We start from the raw sequence: 18,424 nt of genomic DNA, 5'->3' as shown, positions 1-18,424 counted from the left end.
ATCAGTTACACTGCCAGAAGCACAGTTCATTTTGTTTGCAGATGACACAAGTATTGCAATAAATAGTATGTCGAGTGTAGTTCTAGAAAGATCTGCTAATGATATTTTCATAGATATTAATAAATGGTTTAAAGCCAACTCACTGACATTAAACTTCGAAAAGACTCACTATATGCAATTCAGAACCTGTAAGAGGTTTCCACCCAGCATATGCATAAAGTATGAAGAAGAGCAGATAGAAGAGGTTGACAGTCATAAATTCCTGGGATTACAACTTGATAATAAATTCAGTTGGGAGGAGCACACCACAGAACTGCAGAAATGCCTTAACAAATCTGTATTTCCAATTCGAGTGTTAGCAGACATAGGCAACATAAAAATGAAAAAGCTTGCATACTTTGCCTACTTTCATTCCATAATGTCATATGGTATAATATTTTGGGGTAACTCTTCAAGTCAAACAAAAGTTTTCAGAGTCCAAAAGCATGTAATACATATTATTTGTGGAGTAAATTCACGGACGTCCTGTAGAAAACTCTTCAAAGAACTGGGTATACTAACTACTGCCTCTCAATAGATTTACTCCTTAATGAAATTTGTCCTAAGTAATATATCTCTTTTTACAACAAACAGCTCAGTTCATACATACAATACCAGGAACAAAAATGATCTGCACAAGGACTTAAAAGCACTAACTTTAGTTCAAAAAAGGGTCCACTACTCAGGAACACTCATCTTCAATAATTTGCCAGCAAACATAAAAAATTTAGTTACAAATAAAGATCAGTTTAAAAGGAGCCTGAAAGACTTACTAGTGGCCAACTCCTACTCCATTGACGAATTTTTTAATAGAAACAAATGATGCATTGTATATATTCATACCATTAGTATTGTTATTTCATCTTTAAAAAAAATAAAAGAATAAAAAAAATTGACATGTTCCACATTCATGAGGATCTCCTCAGCACAGATCTATGGAATGAAAATCTAATCTAATCTAATCTAATCGGTGGAAACAGTAACCATTGTAAAATATCTAGGAGCATCTATCTGGGGCAATCTTAAGTGGAATGATCATATAAGACAAACAGTAGGAAAAATAATTGTGAGACGGAGATTCACAGGAAGAATCTTAAAAAAGAAGAAGTGGCTTACAAGGCACTTGATCAACTGGCTCTTGGGTAGAGTTCATCCATTTGGGACCCTTTCCAGGCAGGACTGATTGAAGAGACAGAGAAGATTTAACAAAGAGTGGTGCATTTTGTCACAGGATCATTTTATCAGTTTGAGAGGCTTACAGAGATGCTCAATAAACTACATTGTCAGCTGCTACAAGAGAGTTGTTGTGCATCACAGGCAGATTTACTACTGAAATTTCAAGAGTACTTTCTGGGAAGAGTCAGACAACATATTAATTCCTCAGACACAGGTCTTATGAAATTACAATGAGAAAATTCAAGAAATTAGAACTAATGTAGAGGCTTACCAACAGTCAGTTTTCCCACATGCCATTCACAAGAGGAACAGGAAAGGCAGTATCAGTTAGTGGTACCAGAGACGCCCTCCATCACACACTGCTAGGTGGCTTGCACAATTCTGATGTACACTACGTGATCAAAACTATCCGGACACCTGGATGAAAATGACTTACAGGTTCATGGCATACTCCATCGGTAATGTTGGAATTCAATATGGTGTTTGCCCACCCTTAGCCTAGATGACAGCTTCCACTCTCTCAGACATATGTTCAATCAGGTGCTGGAAGGTTTCTTGGGGAATGGCAGCCCATTTTTCATAGAGTGCTGCACTGAGGAGAAGTATCAAAGTCAGTTGGTGAGGCCTTGCATGAAGTCAGCATTCCAAAACATCCCAAAGGTGTTCTATAGGATTCAGGTCAGGACTCTGTGCAGGCCAATCCATTACAGGGATGTTATTGTCGTGTAACAACTCCACCACAGACCGTGCATTATAAACAGGTGCTCGATCATGTTGAAAGATGCAATCGCCATCCCTGAATTGCTCTTTAACAGTGGGAAGCAAGAAGGTGCTTAAGACATCAATGTAGGCCTGTACTGGGATATTGTCATGCAAAACAACAAGGGGTGCACGACCACACCATAACACCACTGCCTCCGAATTTTACTGTTGGCACCACACACGTTGGTAGATGACGCTCACCAGGCATTCGACATACCCACACCCTGCCATCAGACAGCCACATTGTATACCGTGATTTGTCACTCCACACAATGTTTCTCCACAGTTCAATCATCCAATGTTTATCCTCCTTACACCAAGCGAGGCATCATTTGACATTTAGCAGCTTGATGAGTGGCTTATGAGGAGCTGCTTGACCATGAAATCCTAGTTTTCTCGCATCCCACCTAACTGTCATAGTACTTGCAGTAGATCCTGATGCAGTTTGGAATTCCTGTATGATGGTCTGGATAGATGTCTGCCTATTACACATTACAACTCTCTTCAACCGTTGGCAGTCTCTGCCAGTCACCAGATGAGGTCGGCCTTAACGCTTTTGTGTTGTACATGCCCCTTCATGTTTCCACTTCACTATCACATCAGAAACAATGGGCCTAGGGATGTTTAGGAGTGTGGAAATCTCATGTACCGACACACACAAAAGACACCTCATCATCTGACCATGTTCAGAGTCCGTGAATTCCGCAGAGCATCTCATTCTGCTCTCTCATGATGTCTAATGACTACTGAGGTTGCTGATATGGAGTAGTTGGCAGTAGGTGGCAGCACAATGCACCTAATATGAAAAACGTGTTTTGGGGGGGGGGGGGGGGGGTGGATACTTTTGATCGCATAGTGTAAATGTAGATTTTCTAGGAGTTAACAACAGATGGATATCAATGATATTGGATGGTAGATCTGTGGATCCAGATATGTGTGTCCAGTACTACCTTCCAGCAACTGGACATGGTTTTTTGTTCAAGGGATCTAAGGTAGCCTACAATTAAAAGAGAGACTATCTCAGTCAAAAATTTGGTATAGACTCTAGTAAGGACTTTATCAGGCTCTGGAACTTGGTACATTTTCAGTGATTTCAGCTGGTTCTCAACAACACTAAAACTAATATCTATATCCAGGGTTGCCACAGGTTCTGAAAATCAGGGAATATCATAGAATTTCAAAAATGTCAGGGAAATCAGGGGAATATCAGAGGAATTTGGAAAAAAAACCACTGGAAAAATCTCGTTTTTGTCTCAGTAAATGAAATGATTTGTTTACTGAGGTGTCATGCATCGTTGGTGGCTAGGTGCAGCTGAGTACGTGCACTGCTTCCCTTCTCCCTCATTCTTACTGCCTCTCCCCTTCCTACCATTTACCTCGGCTTGCAGTCAGTGCTGCCACCACATCTTGCCACTAGCCTGGCAGCTGCCAATGACAGGCAGGGAGGTGTGTGGAGTGATTTGTTTGGATCTCATTCTCAGAGACTGTAAACACAGTGGCTGGAGACAGTGGTTATGTGTGCACGAGTTGTGTCTGAATGATTGTGTGAATGTGTGTGTGCTCTCATTTTCTGACAAAAGCTATGGCTGAAAATCTAATTGTGAAAGTGTGATTTTCTTTTCTACATGTCTGTCTGTGGCTCATCAATCATCTTTACAGTGAGTTGCTACCTGTCCTCATTGCACTAAACTCTCACTAATATGGCCCTCAGTAGTCCGCCCTCTCAGTAATCCGGCACACTTCCAGCTTCTAGTCGTTCAACCTGAAATGATGCCTAAAATAATGAAATTTCATCTGCAACAATGTTGTTAGTTAATTATAATGTTCAACATTCCTGTACACTTTGAAATTGTGGCTTTCCTTATGGATCATTATCATGGCTTCTAAATGGAAACATGTTATGCTAGGCCTCAAGCAGAAACTCGAAATTAGGTATAAAGTGAACTGGGGTTTTTCACAAAAAAACAGTGTTGCCAGCAATGGTGTTGGACGAGCAACCATTTATGACCAAACTTCAGCAGAAAAGAGGTAATCATAAGCTCACAGGACAGTTACGATGAAACTGATGAAGAAGAGGACATAGGAGGAGAGAATATGAGGATATCTCAAACTGCTGGTGATGAAGCTGGAGATGTCTTCCTGAAGTACATTATGCAACAATCAGAAACATGGCAGGACCTATGAAATGCTTGTAAGGCTATTGTGTGATAAAGCACACTACCGTCATGCATCATCATGGCGACAACTAAAACTTTGGAACACGTTTCATAGTGAATGTCACGCGATACTAATATGTATGTACACACTCAAGGACTAAGTTTTCTGTAAAAATGAATGTATCTTTCAATTTGATAAAGTACACTCCCTATGTGTTCATACTAAATTTTAGACACTCTCAACAATCTGGCACTTCTGCTAATCCAGCACCCATATGTGCGAGGAATGGCCAGTTTAGTAAGAGTCTAGAGTATTACTGATTTTCAGAGTATTTGAACAAGTTGTCTATTGCATGGATTGGTCACTGCGGTCTCATTTCATCAGCATGCTGTCTGTGCCTCGTGAATAGCTGGTGACATGAGGTGATTTCTGTGATGAGCAAAAACCAAAGGCCATTTCTGTGGGTATCTGTAATGGATCTGCCTATCTGAAGCCATTCAGTTCCCACTAAAGTGCAGGCCCTGTCCATTGGATCTAGTCTTCCTGCAGGCTGGGTATGTTTGTGGGTAGCATAATGCAGCAGATTTTCATCGTTTTTCCATGGACCCAGGACAGTGGTGTTCCTCAGCAGGCCAGAGGCAATGACTAATGAATTTCAGGAATTGTGACTGTCTTACCACAAGTACATTGTACAGTGTGGCATTGTATAGACATTTTATTTGTTGTAGTGCATTTTGGCACTTCAAAAGCAGTTTATATTTTAGAAAGTATGAATAACAATAATAATAAGAAGAAAATTTTGTCAGCTGCTGGTGGTTTGTATGCTGTGTACTCACACATTTCTCGAAAGAAGAATCACATAATACCTGTAAAATAGTAGATATAATACAGTGGGTAATAGCTGACAATAATGAACATAATATAACTGCCATTTTATTGGTGGTCACCTACAGCTTTGGTTTATACAATTCTTCCCCACCTAATACCCTTCTTTCAAGATGCTTACTTTTTTATGAGGTTATTTCTGAAATCAGTGAAGGTATTGTAAATCTGTCTTGTGACTCCAAGGAAATGGATATTTTTGTCACCAATTGTGTTTTGTTTTATTGAAATAAAATAACATCTGAGGTCTTAATGAAACAAACGTACTATTTGGCTTGCTTTCTCCACTTAAAAACAGTTCATTACAAAATATTTTGATATTAGTATTTAAGATTTTTGCTCACATCAATAAACACCATCTGCTTGCAAGTGTTTTTGGATATTTCCTTGTCTGCACTATTGTTTCTTGTACCATAGCTGCAAAGACAGATTGTCAACTTAATCCTTAACTTATCCCTGAGATCTTAAAATTTGTCAGGGAAAAATGCTAAAACTTGTCTGGAAATCTGGGAAATATCAGGGAGTTTCACTTGGGGAAACTTGTGGCAATTCCTGAAATCACTATCCTTCACAGTGGTTCAAGAATGAAATCTGAGAAATATCCCAGGATTTTCATTTGTAAAGGAACATTTCAAAACCAAGTTGATCATTTTCACTTTTGCTTTGCTACCCTCAATTTCAGTTTCTGTCTCATTTGTGAGTCTGGACACTAACTTTGATACACTAGCAGCCTTTGCATATGAGCAGAATTTATTTGAGATTTGTCAGATATTATTCAATAATATTTTCCAGTATAACATGCATTGCCATACTTCCCATTTTGACAGTTCATTACATTTGTAAATTAACATATTCCACATGATGGTGAGAGCTCGAGATTATAGTCCATAGAATATGCAAATAATTAAACAAGTAAAGTAAAAACAAGTTTTAAGAGTCGCATTTTTTTGTGTAAAAGTCAGGTAGTATTGCTAATGTAGACATTTACTATATTAAATTTTACCAAGACCAATACGCATTTTCTCATAAATGCATTGACGATGCTGTGCTACATCTTGATCACAAAAGTCATTCAAACATGGGTCAATTTTCCTCTCAGTGATCAGTACCCTGTTAGGAATACTGATTAACAGCACTTGAACACCTAAGCTGGATGTGCATTTGACTGAGCAACACTAAATGACAACACACTGTCAATGATAGACAAATGAACAGCTATCAAAACATGCAGAAGAGTTGAAAGAGGAAAGAATCTAGAGAATTAAAAAGTTATTTTAACTTGTGTTTAAACATTTCACACATTTTTCATGATCACATGAAAAATTCTTTTTCGGTTTTAATATGTGTATTCATATAAAAGGCAAAATTTTTGTAGGTAATATGGAAATGTAGGAGAATAAATGGGTGTGAGGATATATACAATGAAGGAAATGCAATGCACAAATCTACCTGGCCTCATTAAGAATTCGGTCAGCCTCCCTCCAGCCTGTCTCTATTGCCCCATGAACAGTAGAGTAGTAGTGATCATGTGTGGCCTCTCCAGCAAACAGTAAAACCTGCACAGAAAGCATAAACTAAAACACAAAAAATCTCAAATATATAAAATATATATATAAAAAATATATAAAATATATATAAAATATTCAAATATTTGAAAGTCCATGATGCAATAACAACAATCTTATGAAAATGATAGACTGCTAATTGCCTTATAGAGGAGACTATGAGATAGAGAAAAGCACAACAAAAAGATTGCTATGTATACATTTAAGGTTTTGGACAAAAGACCTTCTGAAGTGGAAAACATACATACACTATGTGGTCAAAAGTATCTGGACACCTTCAAAAACACACATTTTTCATATTAGATGTATTGTACTGCCACCTGCTGCCAGGTATTACATATCAGCGACCTGAGTGGGGCACCCTGCAGAAATCATGGACTTTGAACGTGATCAGGTGATTGGGTGTCACTTGGGTCATATGTCTGTATGCAAGATTTCCACACTCCTAAACATCCCTAGGTCCACTGTTTCTGATGTGACAATGAGGTGGAAATGTGAAGTGACACTTACAGCACAAAAGTGTACATACCAACCTCGTCTGTTGACTGACGAGACTGCAGACAGTTGAAGAGGGTTGTAATGTGTAATAGGCAGACATCTATCCAGACCATCATACAGGAATTCAAAACTGCATCACGATCCACTGCAAGTTCTATGAAAGTTAGGTGGGAGGTGGGAAAATTTGGATTTCATGGCTGAGCAGCTGCTCATAAGCCACACATCACACCGGTAAATCACTGGTAAATGCCAAACGACACCTTGCTTGATGCAAGGAGCATGAACATTGGACGATGGAACCATGGGAAAACATTGTGTGGAGTGACAAATCATGGTACACAATGTGGCGATCCGATGGTAGAGTGTGGATATGGCGAACGCCCGGTGAACATCACTTGGCAGCGTATGTAGTGCCAACAGTGAACTTCAGAGGCAGCGGTGTTATGGTGCAGTCATGTTTTTCATAGAGAGGGCTTGCACCCCTTGCTGTTTTGCATGGCACTGTCACAGCACAGGCCTACATTGATGTTTGAAGCACCTTCTTGCTTCCCACTGTTGATAAGCAATTAGGGGATGGCAATTGCATCGTTCAACATGATCGAGCAACTGTTCATAATGCTCGGCCTGTGACAGAGTGGTTACATGATAATAACATCCCTGTAATGGACTAGTCTGCACAGAGTCCTGACCTGAATCCTATAGAACACGTTTACGATGTTTTGGAATGCCGACTTCATGCCAGGCCTCACTGACCAACATCAATACCTCTCCTCAGTGCAGCACTCCATGAAGAATGGGCTGCCCCAAGAAACCTTCCAGCACCTGATTGAACATATGCCTGTGACATTGGAAGCTTTCATCAAAGCTAAGAGTGGGCCAACACTACATTGAATTCCAGCGTTACCAATGGAGGGCGCCACAAACTTGTAAGTAATTTTCAGCCAGGTGTCCAGATACTTTTGACACACACACACACACACACACACACACACACACACACACACACACACACACTCTCTCTCTCTCTCTCTCACACACACACACCCACACACACACACACACACACAGAGTCTCTGGCTGGTCACAGCAGCCATAGACAGTTGTGTCACATGTGTGTGAGCTGTGCTTTTGTGAATGTGTGTGTGTTTTCTATTTTGGAAACAGGACTTTCGCTGAAAAGCTTAAATGTACAACAATCTTTTCATTCTGCTTGTCTGTGACTCCATATCTCCTCTATATGGTGAGTAACAATCCATCCTTTTCATATTACTATTATAAAATATATAGTTTTGCATATGAGGCTACACTATATTTAAGTGTAACTTACACTAAAATATACACTCTTCTTTATATTTTTAATATAAAAATCAAATGAAACTCTGAAACAATGTGAATATTTCAAAACAATTTTCAGAATGAATACATGTCACACTATCTACCAAGTGACTTCTATATAGTGAATATTTTAGAACTTTTGATATTTTGCAACAGTTCCTTGCAATTGCCCATAGAATCTTAAGGTGCATATAATGAGCATTGTAATCACTGATTAAATACAAACACTCCTTTTATGTTGGCAAAGGAAGGAAAGAAAATAAGATAACAGGTTAATTTTCCTTGCCTTACTATGGAGAGATGATATAGTGGAGGTGTTGAGTGTTTAGTAAGGAGGAAAACACAAACTGCACTGACAACATGTTGGAGACACATCGAATAATCAGATCTTCTGGCATTGCTCGATATTTTGAAGACATGACTCACTGCTATCTTCAGGTGCTCCCTGAGGCTCAGGGGCCACCTGAGGAAGACAGCGAGTCACTCCATCAAAATATCGAGCAAGAACAACACGAACAGAGGGGAGAAGAGACAATTATTCAACATGTCAACACATGATTGCGAAAGTCTGAAGAATTACAGCATTTTGGAGGTTGTTCTGGATTATTTTGTGATTATCTTAGTACAAGGAACACGTGGTCTCCAGTGGTTTATTACAGAGTAATAATTTAATTATGGTTTATTCAGTTTGTTACCCCAATTACCTTTGTCTTTGTGAAAATAGCCTCTTAACAGTGACAATGTCTATAATATGCAATTATCAAAACAAACAACACAAATCACAGAGTAAGATGGCAAGCCTTGGATCGATCACATACTTTGTGTAGTGGTTGCTGTTGTTTCAGGAACAAGTCCAGAATTGCAACATTGTGTCACCCTTCCACTGCATTCAGTGAACTCCTCACACAAAGTGCATATTTGCTGACCCTTCATAAACCTATCCATATTCCTCTTTACTGCAACGTAAAACAAACACTACTGTAACAACAAACCCAAGACAGAACAAAGTAGTGCTGAATGATAGCTTGGGGGCAAAGAGTACACTAGGCGTTACTGTTGTCAGCAGTGAATACTGTAAGTGAATGCAGCAAGTTTGTTTCCAAACAAGGCACACAGTGTATACTGTTGATATGTTTTGAATCCAATACAGATATAAAGATTAATGGGGGTAAGAAATCAAACTAAATGCTATTACTCTGTAACAAGTCACTGGATACCATATGTCTCATACAACAAAATACTCAGAAAGTATCTAAATTTTGTCATTTGAGTTTGGATTCACCCTGTGCACAAGAGCCTGAACATATAAAATCTAAGAACATTATAAGTTCATAAGTTGAACCTTTGTATTCTAGATTTGATTTATGACCCTACCTACCAACCACTCAACACCTACACAGATCAGTGAGGGATCATATTTACTTACTCCATTGTGCATATCTATCTATATTTTGCTGTCCATGGGGATATATATTGAGATTTTAACACAAAGCCAATAAATATATTTCTATAAGTAACTTTCCTTTAATTTCATTACAAAGAAAGACGTTAGGTTTGTCTTACTTGGGCGGACAAAAACAGTCTGATAGTAACGTCAGAGTAGGATAGGAGAGACTGGACAGAGCAAAATTTTACAGATAACCATAGGCTGAAAATACACCATTGTGAGTTTCATCTATAAAACAACAGCCAATCAATGTCAAATGCTTGGAAGTCTGTCCAGTATGTGAACATGTTTGAATATATCTAGCAGTGGGTTTTTTTCTGACTAAGTTATCAGCATATATTCATAACTATTAGTCCATCATCAGAAACAAACAGAAAACCAGTAGCTTTTTTCCCCACCAACAACTTTTCTGCTAATCAGCTAACACTCTACTCAGAAGCCTTCTGATATAATTATTTATAAATAACAAATAACAACATCAATTCTGTAATTAATTTATAGTGTAATCCACAAGTGTTTATAACATCTTCTGTCCTTCATACTCTGTAACTCATCTGACATGTGAAAAGTCTCCCTTTCCCAACAGTCTTTGCAGAAAATACCATCGAATAGTGCATGCATGTGCTAAAAAGTGACTTCCAAAACTGTTCAAAAGTCACAAAGAGAAGCACGTAGCATGCAGGGAATATTGATCCAGCATGATAATGTTGCCTTCTCACATAGTGAGCAAAACCATGAATATATCTTGATGTTTCTGAATTCCAGAGACTCCTGCATCTACCATACAGTCAAAATTTAGCACTATTAGATTCCCTTCTGTTCTCAAATAGACAATAAATTATTAAAGGCCACCAATTAAAGTCCAAAAAAGAAGCTGTGCCTACCTACAACTTGTTTGTGAACAATGTATCAAAATGCATATTGGTGAGTTTTCATTAAATAATTTTAAAGAATTAGTGGGAACAACTTCACAGAAGTACTTTGAGAAGGTGTGAAGTTATTGGAATATAAGTAATTTGCATTACATTCTCCAGCTTTCAGTGAGAACCTTTCATCTTTAAATTAATCAAGAGTAGCCGCACGGGATAGCCGTGCGGTCTGAGGTGCCTTGTCATGGTTCGGGTGGCTCCCACCTTCGGAGATTTGAGTCCTCCCTTGGACATAGGTGTGTGTGTGTGTGTGTGTGTGTGTGTGTGTGTGTGTTGTTCTTAGTGTAAGTTAGATTAAGTAGTGAGTAAGCCTAGGAACTGATGACCTCAGCAGTTTGGTCCCATAGTCCTTACCACAAATTTCCAAATTTAATCAAGAGCAATATGATGAATCCTTACAGTTTGTTTTGTTTCTGAAGTGCTTAAATAACTACAAGAAAGACAATTTCATGTAAGCATAGTAAATTAGTTACCACAGTTTATGCAATATGATTCTGCTGTTGGACAAGGCTGGTGTCAGAGCTATTGGTGAAGATGAAGACTGTATGTGAGATAACATGATACAACAACTCTGGTTGGCTGTCAAGCCTAAGAGAGGTTGGTTATTATTTATGAATACAATAAAGAGAAACAGTCCCTTTGGATACAACTCAAGCTTTTTGTTGTGGTGTAAAAAAAATCCTTAATATACTCTATGAGTACACACAACAATAAAAATTTAAAATAATAACTAAGAACACCATATACAAGTTAGTATGCTCTCTTACCTGATTTCCACCAGTGTTGGATATTGGTTTTGCCAGACTAGCAGCATTTGTACCATATCTTTCTGTATCCAAACTTCGGAAACTGTAGGACCCACGAAAATGGGGATTTGCTGTCCAACTTGATCTATTCAACAACAATGTATGGTATGATAATCTGAATTATGATAGAGAAAATGGACTGAAGAACAAAGACATCTATTCATAGTATTCTAAGAAAAACTGCTCCTTTTTAGCATATTATACACTATTTGGTCAAAAGTATCCGCACACCTGGCTGAAAATGACTTACAAGTTCATGGCAACCTCCATTGGTAATGCTCAAATTCAATATGATGTTAACCCAGCCCTAGCCTTGATGACAGCTTCTGCTCTCACGGGTATACACTAAGTCAGGTGCTGGAAGGTTTCTTGGGGAATGGCAGCCCATTCTTCACAGAGTGCTGCACTGAGGAGAGGCATCAATGTCAGTCGGTGAGGCCCGGTATGAAGTCAGCATTCCAAAACATCCCAAAGGTGTTCTATAGGATTCAGGTCAGGACTCTGTGCAATCCAGTCTATTACAAGGATGTACTGTCATGTAACAACTCCATCACAGGCTGTGCATTATGAACAGGTGCTCAATCATGTTGAAAGATGCAATGACCATCCCCAAATTGTTCTTAAACAGTGGGAAGCAAGAAGGTCCTTAAAACATCAATGTAGCCCTGTGCTGTGATAATGCCATGCAAAACAACAAAGGGTGCAAGCCACCTCCACGAAAAACATGATCACACCATAACACCACCGCCTCTGAATTTTGCTGTTGGCACTACACAAGCTGGCAGATGATATTCACTGGGCATTCGCCATAACTGCACCCTGAAATGGGATAGCCACATTGTGTACCATTATTCATCACTCCACGCAACATTTTTCCACTGTTCAATAGTTCAATGTTTATGCTCCTTACATCAAGCGAGGTGTCATTTGGCATTTACTGGCTTGATGTGCGGTTTTTGAACAGCCACTTGACCACGAAATCCAAGTTTTCTCACCTCCTGCTAATCTATCATGGCATTTGCAGTGGATCCTGATGTAGTTTGGAATTCCTGTGTGATGGTCTGGATAGATGTCTGCCTACTACACATTATGGCCGTCTTCAACTGTTGGCAGTGTCTGTCAGTCAACAGACGAGGTCGGCCTGTAAGCTTTTGTGCTGTACATGTCCCTTCACATTTCCATTTCACTATCACATTGGAAACAGTGGACCTACGGATGTTTAGGAGTGTGGAAATCTCACGTACAGACGTATGACACAAGTTACACCCAATCACATGACCACGTCTGAAGTCAGTGACCTCTGCAGAGTGCCGCATTCTGCTCTCTCACGATGTCTAATGACTATTGAGGTCACTGATATGGAGTACCTGGCAGTAGGTGGCAGCACAATGCACCTAATATGAAAAATGTACGTTTTTGTAGGTGTACGGGTACTTTTGATCACATAGTGTATATGGTAGAAAGGACATATGCCAAATAATGTGTGAAAATAATAAACACAAAAGATTTGTAGTGATAAAAGAAGTCATAAAATATTTTGGTGTAATGCATAGCAAATGAATACACACTTATATAATTACAGAATTTATTGTATATCAAATATTAATACAACTCAAATCACCAGGTCTGCCTGTCCAGTAAAAATTTAAAGTCCAAAAGAAATTAAGTGAAGTACAAGAAACTGACACTGGATATTCCAGACATTCAATTTCTATCACAGGATGCAATCAGTGACAGTTATAGTAATTTGAGCAAGTTCAGAGTGTTACACACAACATAGACCATGACAGCATAGATATCATGAGGAAATGTTTCAGAGTCTTTCACCTTTTGTTGAGCACTACCAACAAAGTCCCTTGGCATTACACCAGATGAGACAATGAACTCTGAGAACCCAGTAGAGTGTAGAGATGATGTAATCAGAACTAAGCAGCAGAGGCAGTGAGAAGGTGGTCATGCAGCACAGCTAGTGATGATCTGTTTCAGGAAGCTGCCTCAAGAGAAATTGATTTCTGTTTACTCTGTGACTGGTTATTTTGGCATTTTCATATTCCCCAGGCAGCGAACTTCTGTGGCTGATAGTTATTTGGTGGAGTTCCCACAGCTTACAACAGAGCTATACAGAGTTCACTATCAATACATCCTCACCCACTGATAGAAAAGATAAAAGGTCCCCCTTCCCCCAAAGACACTAGGTAAGGCTGAAATACTACTTGTTGTCTTGCAAGTGACCAGTGTGGCATTGTGCCTGGAGGTACTGTTATTTGTGTGGCTGGTGGCAATTTTGTGCACTGTGGTCACTACTGGTGCTAGTGTTGATTCATCTTCTGTCAGGGTTCATGATGGATCTGATGTGTTAACTTTCACCATTTCCAAGCCTGGACACATGAAATAGTCCCACTTTTCTGAAGCTGATGGGATGGTATTGGGTTGAGTGGTGATGGTGGTGGTAATGGTGGATTTTACGCTGTTGCTAGAAATGACATTGAGTTCTAAGCATGGAAACTCTTCAAAGGTACAGCTGCTTGATGTATTGCCAAATCACTCTTGTCTGGGTTTATACAGTGGTCATTGCCGTACCCTGGACCTTGATGATGGTGCCTGGGAACCAACAAGGTTTACTTCCATACCCACAAATGAGGACTGTATCTTGTTCTCTGAAGACATACTGGACTCATGGTGATGGCTGATGTTCATCCAGCTGTAGAAACTAAAGTCCTGTCCTCAGTTGTCTATCATGAAGCAATTCTGCTGGGCTTTTTCCATCAGAGTTTGTAGTATAGTAAGTACTTAGAAACATGGCCACTGATATTCTTCAGTTCTTCAGTGGATGAAACGGGTCATGTGTGCCTTTAACCTCCTCACCAGACATTCTGATGTACTGTTGGAAGGGGAATGCAATGGAACAGATGGAAAATGCTGTATGACTTGAGGGTACAGACGCTTGAAAAGGTCTGGCATGAGAATTGGAGTCCAGTGTCAGAAACAATGATCTTCAAAAGGTGTTATATTAAAGATATATGGGCTAAAACTTGAGCAGCAGCTTCTGCTGGTGTGGACATCTGTATCATACAGAGGAAATGTGAACACGTATCCATCACTACCATACAAATACACTGTAGAAATGATCCCACTAAATCTGTGTGGAGATGCTACCAGGGAACCTGCGGTGGTTGTCGTGAATGGAAATGGTGACTGGTGCTGGCTAGGATGTGGCACTTATCCATCATCATGTGACCATCTCAATGATGTCTTGATTTATACCATACCAGTATGTTAAAGGTGTCCATAATTAAAGGTCCAGTTACAAAACACTGTGGATTGAGAATCCCTGTCCAGAATGTTGTCAAATCTGAATACAATATTATTGACCTGGGGGAAACATTAGGGAACCAAAAAAATTAATGAAAACTCAACAAACAGATGATGATGTAAGCATATTAATGTAAATGGGGTGGCTACAAATGACAGATGAACCACTATATGATGGCTATGGTCTGAGTTGCACATTACAACAATCATACTGTTCACCGTGCATGACTGCACAAGTTCTGCATTCAACAGTTATGGCACTGTTAGTTAGGTAAGCCCATCCTCAATGGCAAGGTCATACCACGTAACATGAGAAGTTTTTAACTGTCTGAGGACAAAACCCACATAACAAGCAAAATCACACCAGTTTCTAATTGTTGTGGGTCTGGTGCAAGATATGTTCAATATGCTGTCCACAATTTCCTGCCACAAGTTGAAATCAAGAAACAGCATGTTCCACAGCAGACTGGAGCGTCTCTGGCGTCAAGTTCAGAATGTGTTGCCCAATGTGTGCCTTCAATTCAGCTATTTTGTAATTGGAGCACTGAGCACATCTTTCAGACAATCCCACAGCCAGATGTCACATGGATTAAGATCAGGTGATCAGGATGACTGGGCTGCAGGGAAATGATGGCTGATAATTGTAGCATTTCCAAAATCCCTCTTCAGCAGCACTTGAGTTACGCATTATGCCACTGGCTGAGCAATATATGGAGGACTGCCAGCTTGGATAAAAATGATTACACTGTTGATGGATTTGAACAACATTGGTTTGCAAGACTCACAAAACATTTGACAGTACAGGTAACAATACCTTTGGGACTCATCTGCATGATGATGTCTTCTCCAGTTATCAGCTGAGTCAAGGTGTCATTCTGTGGCAATGTTTCAACAAGTTTCCTGCTTGTTACCTTCAAGTGAAGTGTTGGGTTTGTGTTCTGTCCGGTTCTTTATAGTCACTTGACCACTGCCTCGAATGCATCAGCAGCATTAATTATGTGCCTCCGGAAGGGGCATTGTGGCCCACGGTGGGAAGGAGTCACGGCCAGTGGTCCTGGGGACTCCCTGAGTGCTGGTGGGTGCAGGCATTGTGTCCTGGTGGGGCCTGTCCATTTCATCCACTGCCTTCGCTGGTTTCACATCGGAGCATTCTTGTCATATTTTGTTATCACTGCAACCCATGCAATACTAAGATGAAAACTGCTATCTCAGTTGACAAGGTTGTCATGGACTTGTATCTCAACAGCCTCTTTAAAGACTGCATCCCAAAACCCATTCACCCCACACAGTATCTTTGTTTGTGCAAAATCAAACATATGGTTTTCCTTGAGACCACGTTCTGCCACAGCCAATCTGATCTAGGCAAACATTCCTTACATATTCTGAGCAGTGCTGTGATATACATCACTGCATCTGGCTGATGTTCTGTTTGCCACACTTGCAGCTGTTTCTGAGGACTCTAGGTGTCTGTATCCCTAGTTTATCCTTCGCTGAGCCCGGCATAGTCTTGATTTTGGCTGATGAGTGGAAGATAGTTTCAATATTGCTCTTTTCTAATATCCTGGCAAACTTTGCTGTGGATGGTTCCATATGTCTTCCCTCTCCTTCTCGTTCAGTTGGAAAGCATGTCTTACCTGCACCTCACAATAGCCATTCTTGCAAACAATGTTTCTCAAGTACTGCAGTTCAGCAGGTAGATTTTCTTTGTCACACATATCTTATGCTCTGCGCACCAAGATGGTGAGTGCAGATTTATGCTGTGCTGGGTGGTAGCAACTACTGGCATTATGGTACAGGTCTGTGTGTGTCTTCTTCCTGTAAACAGAATTACATAATGTGCCGTCAGTCTTCTTCTTTATCATAATGTCGAGGAAAGGCAGACAGCCATTTCCTTCCACTTCCATGGTGAATTTAATATTGTTTTATATGCTGTTGAAGTGATAAGAAATTCTTGTACATTTTCTTTGCCATGTGGCCAAATCACGAACATGTTGTCCATCGTCCAAGTAGTAGTAGAGCACCTTTGGTTTCAGGCATGCCATTTTGAGAGCCATTTCTTCAAAGTGTTCCCTGTATAGGTTTGCAATACATGGCATCAGGAGAGAACCTATCTATCTGTTGGTAGAATTTACCACCACATTGGAAGTATGTGGTGTGGCGATGAGTGTGCGGCAGAACAGTTTCACTGTGTCTTCATCAAAGTGGCCCCTTAGTGATGTCAAGGAGTCCTCAAGATGTGCCTGTATGAAGAGGGACATGACATCAAAGCTGACCAGGATGTCACCTTTGTCGAGACATGTCCCTCAAAGTATCTTCACAAACTCCATCAAATTTGCAAATTTCCCTCCTGCTCTCTTCAGCAGTGTGAGAGAGAAGCTCGCAGTTGGCCTGCTTGATGCTACTGATGATCTCCCATTTAGGTAATGTAGTTGGAACCAGTGCAAAATTTAATCCTTTTGACAGCATGGATGTTTTTGCCTTGTCCAGTTCCTTTCCAGTTAAATTGATAATGGTCTTCAAAACCTTTGTATTGGTGTTCTGCACTTGAGCCAATGGAACTTGTCTTGTTGTTTTATGGTGGCTTTGCATTTACAGAGTTCACTGGTTGTGAATGAGTTACCATCTACCCACTCCAATGAGCATGGTGAGATTTTGGATGCCAGTTCCAAGTGTCATGCGAGTAAAGTGCAAACTTTTGTCAAGTTCAAACCTCGTGATGTATATGTGCTCGTGCATCAATACTCAGCCAGCAAGCTGTAAAATGCGTTTCGTCATTGTCATGTTGAGGTGATGTCGCAGGTGAGAAAACTGCAGCAGTACTTCCTTGTCCTGACATCACTGAAGGAAGGCTAGTCTGCTGAGCAGATTTGCCTTCTTGTTACAAAGTTTCTGCAGCATCTTGAAGCTGCAATGTATCTCCTCTCTGTAGAAGTGTGCTATATGCAAATTCAGACTTTCTCAGTGAATGTTGATGATGAAGTCTTCTCAGGTTCTCTGCTGAGTCAAGGTGTCATTTTGTGGCAACTAATCAAGAAGTTTTCTGCTTGCATCTTCAGATGAAGTGTTTGGTTCATGTCCTATCTGGTTCTTTATAGCCACTGGACTGAAGGCTCCTTTGCATCATCTGCATCGGCAGTACGCAATTCGGTGCCTCCAGAAGGGATGTCGCAGACCACAGAGGGGGCAGTTGTGGCTGGTGGTTGTGGGGGCTCTCTGCATGCTGGTGGGTGCGGGTGGCACAGCCCGATGGAGCCTGTCAATCCATCTGTTGCCTTCACTGGTTTCGCATCGGAGTGTTCTTGTCATATTTTTGTTATTGCTGCAACCCATGTGGTGCTAAGATGGAAATCGCTATCCCGATTGACAAGGTTGTCATGGACGCACATCTCCACAGCCTCTTTAAAGGCCAAATCTCAGAACCTGTTCACCCCACACAGCAGCTTTGTTTGATCAAAATCAAATAAATGGTATTCCTTGAGACTGTGTTGCACCACTGCAGATACCTCCATTTGGCCT

The 18,424-nt window shown here is 40.2% G+C and overlaps 1 protein-coding gene across 2 annotated transcripts in view; it reads right to left on the bottom strand.

The window, feature by feature from the left end:
- The window catches only part of LOC126478644 (spermine oxidase), a 174,222-nt gene that overhangs the window by 14,368 nt on the left and 141,430 nt on the right, over nt 1-18,424 (bottom strand). For both annotated transcript variants that reach the window (XM_050103718.1, XM_050103719.1), the window contains exons 8-9: nt 11,558-11,681; nt 6,466-6,572 (exon numbers count right to left, since the gene is read on the bottom strand). In XM_050103718.1, the coding sequence (XP_049959675.1) occupies nt 6,466-6,572; nt 11,558-11,681 (231 nt within the window). The remainder of the gene's footprint in view (nt 1-6,465; nt 6,573-11,557; nt 11,682-18,424) is intronic.

Source organism: Schistocerca serialis, chromosome 1 (assembly GCF_023864345.2).
Source record: "Schistocerca serialis cubense isolate TAMUIC-IGC-003099 chromosome 1, iqSchSeri2.2, whole genome shotgun sequence".
NCBI lineage: Eukaryota > Metazoa > Arthropoda > Insecta > Orthoptera > Acrididae > Schistocerca > Schistocerca serialis.
Note: the sequence above shows the minus strand (reverse complement) of the source record. Positions and strands in the feature narration are given on the sequence as shown.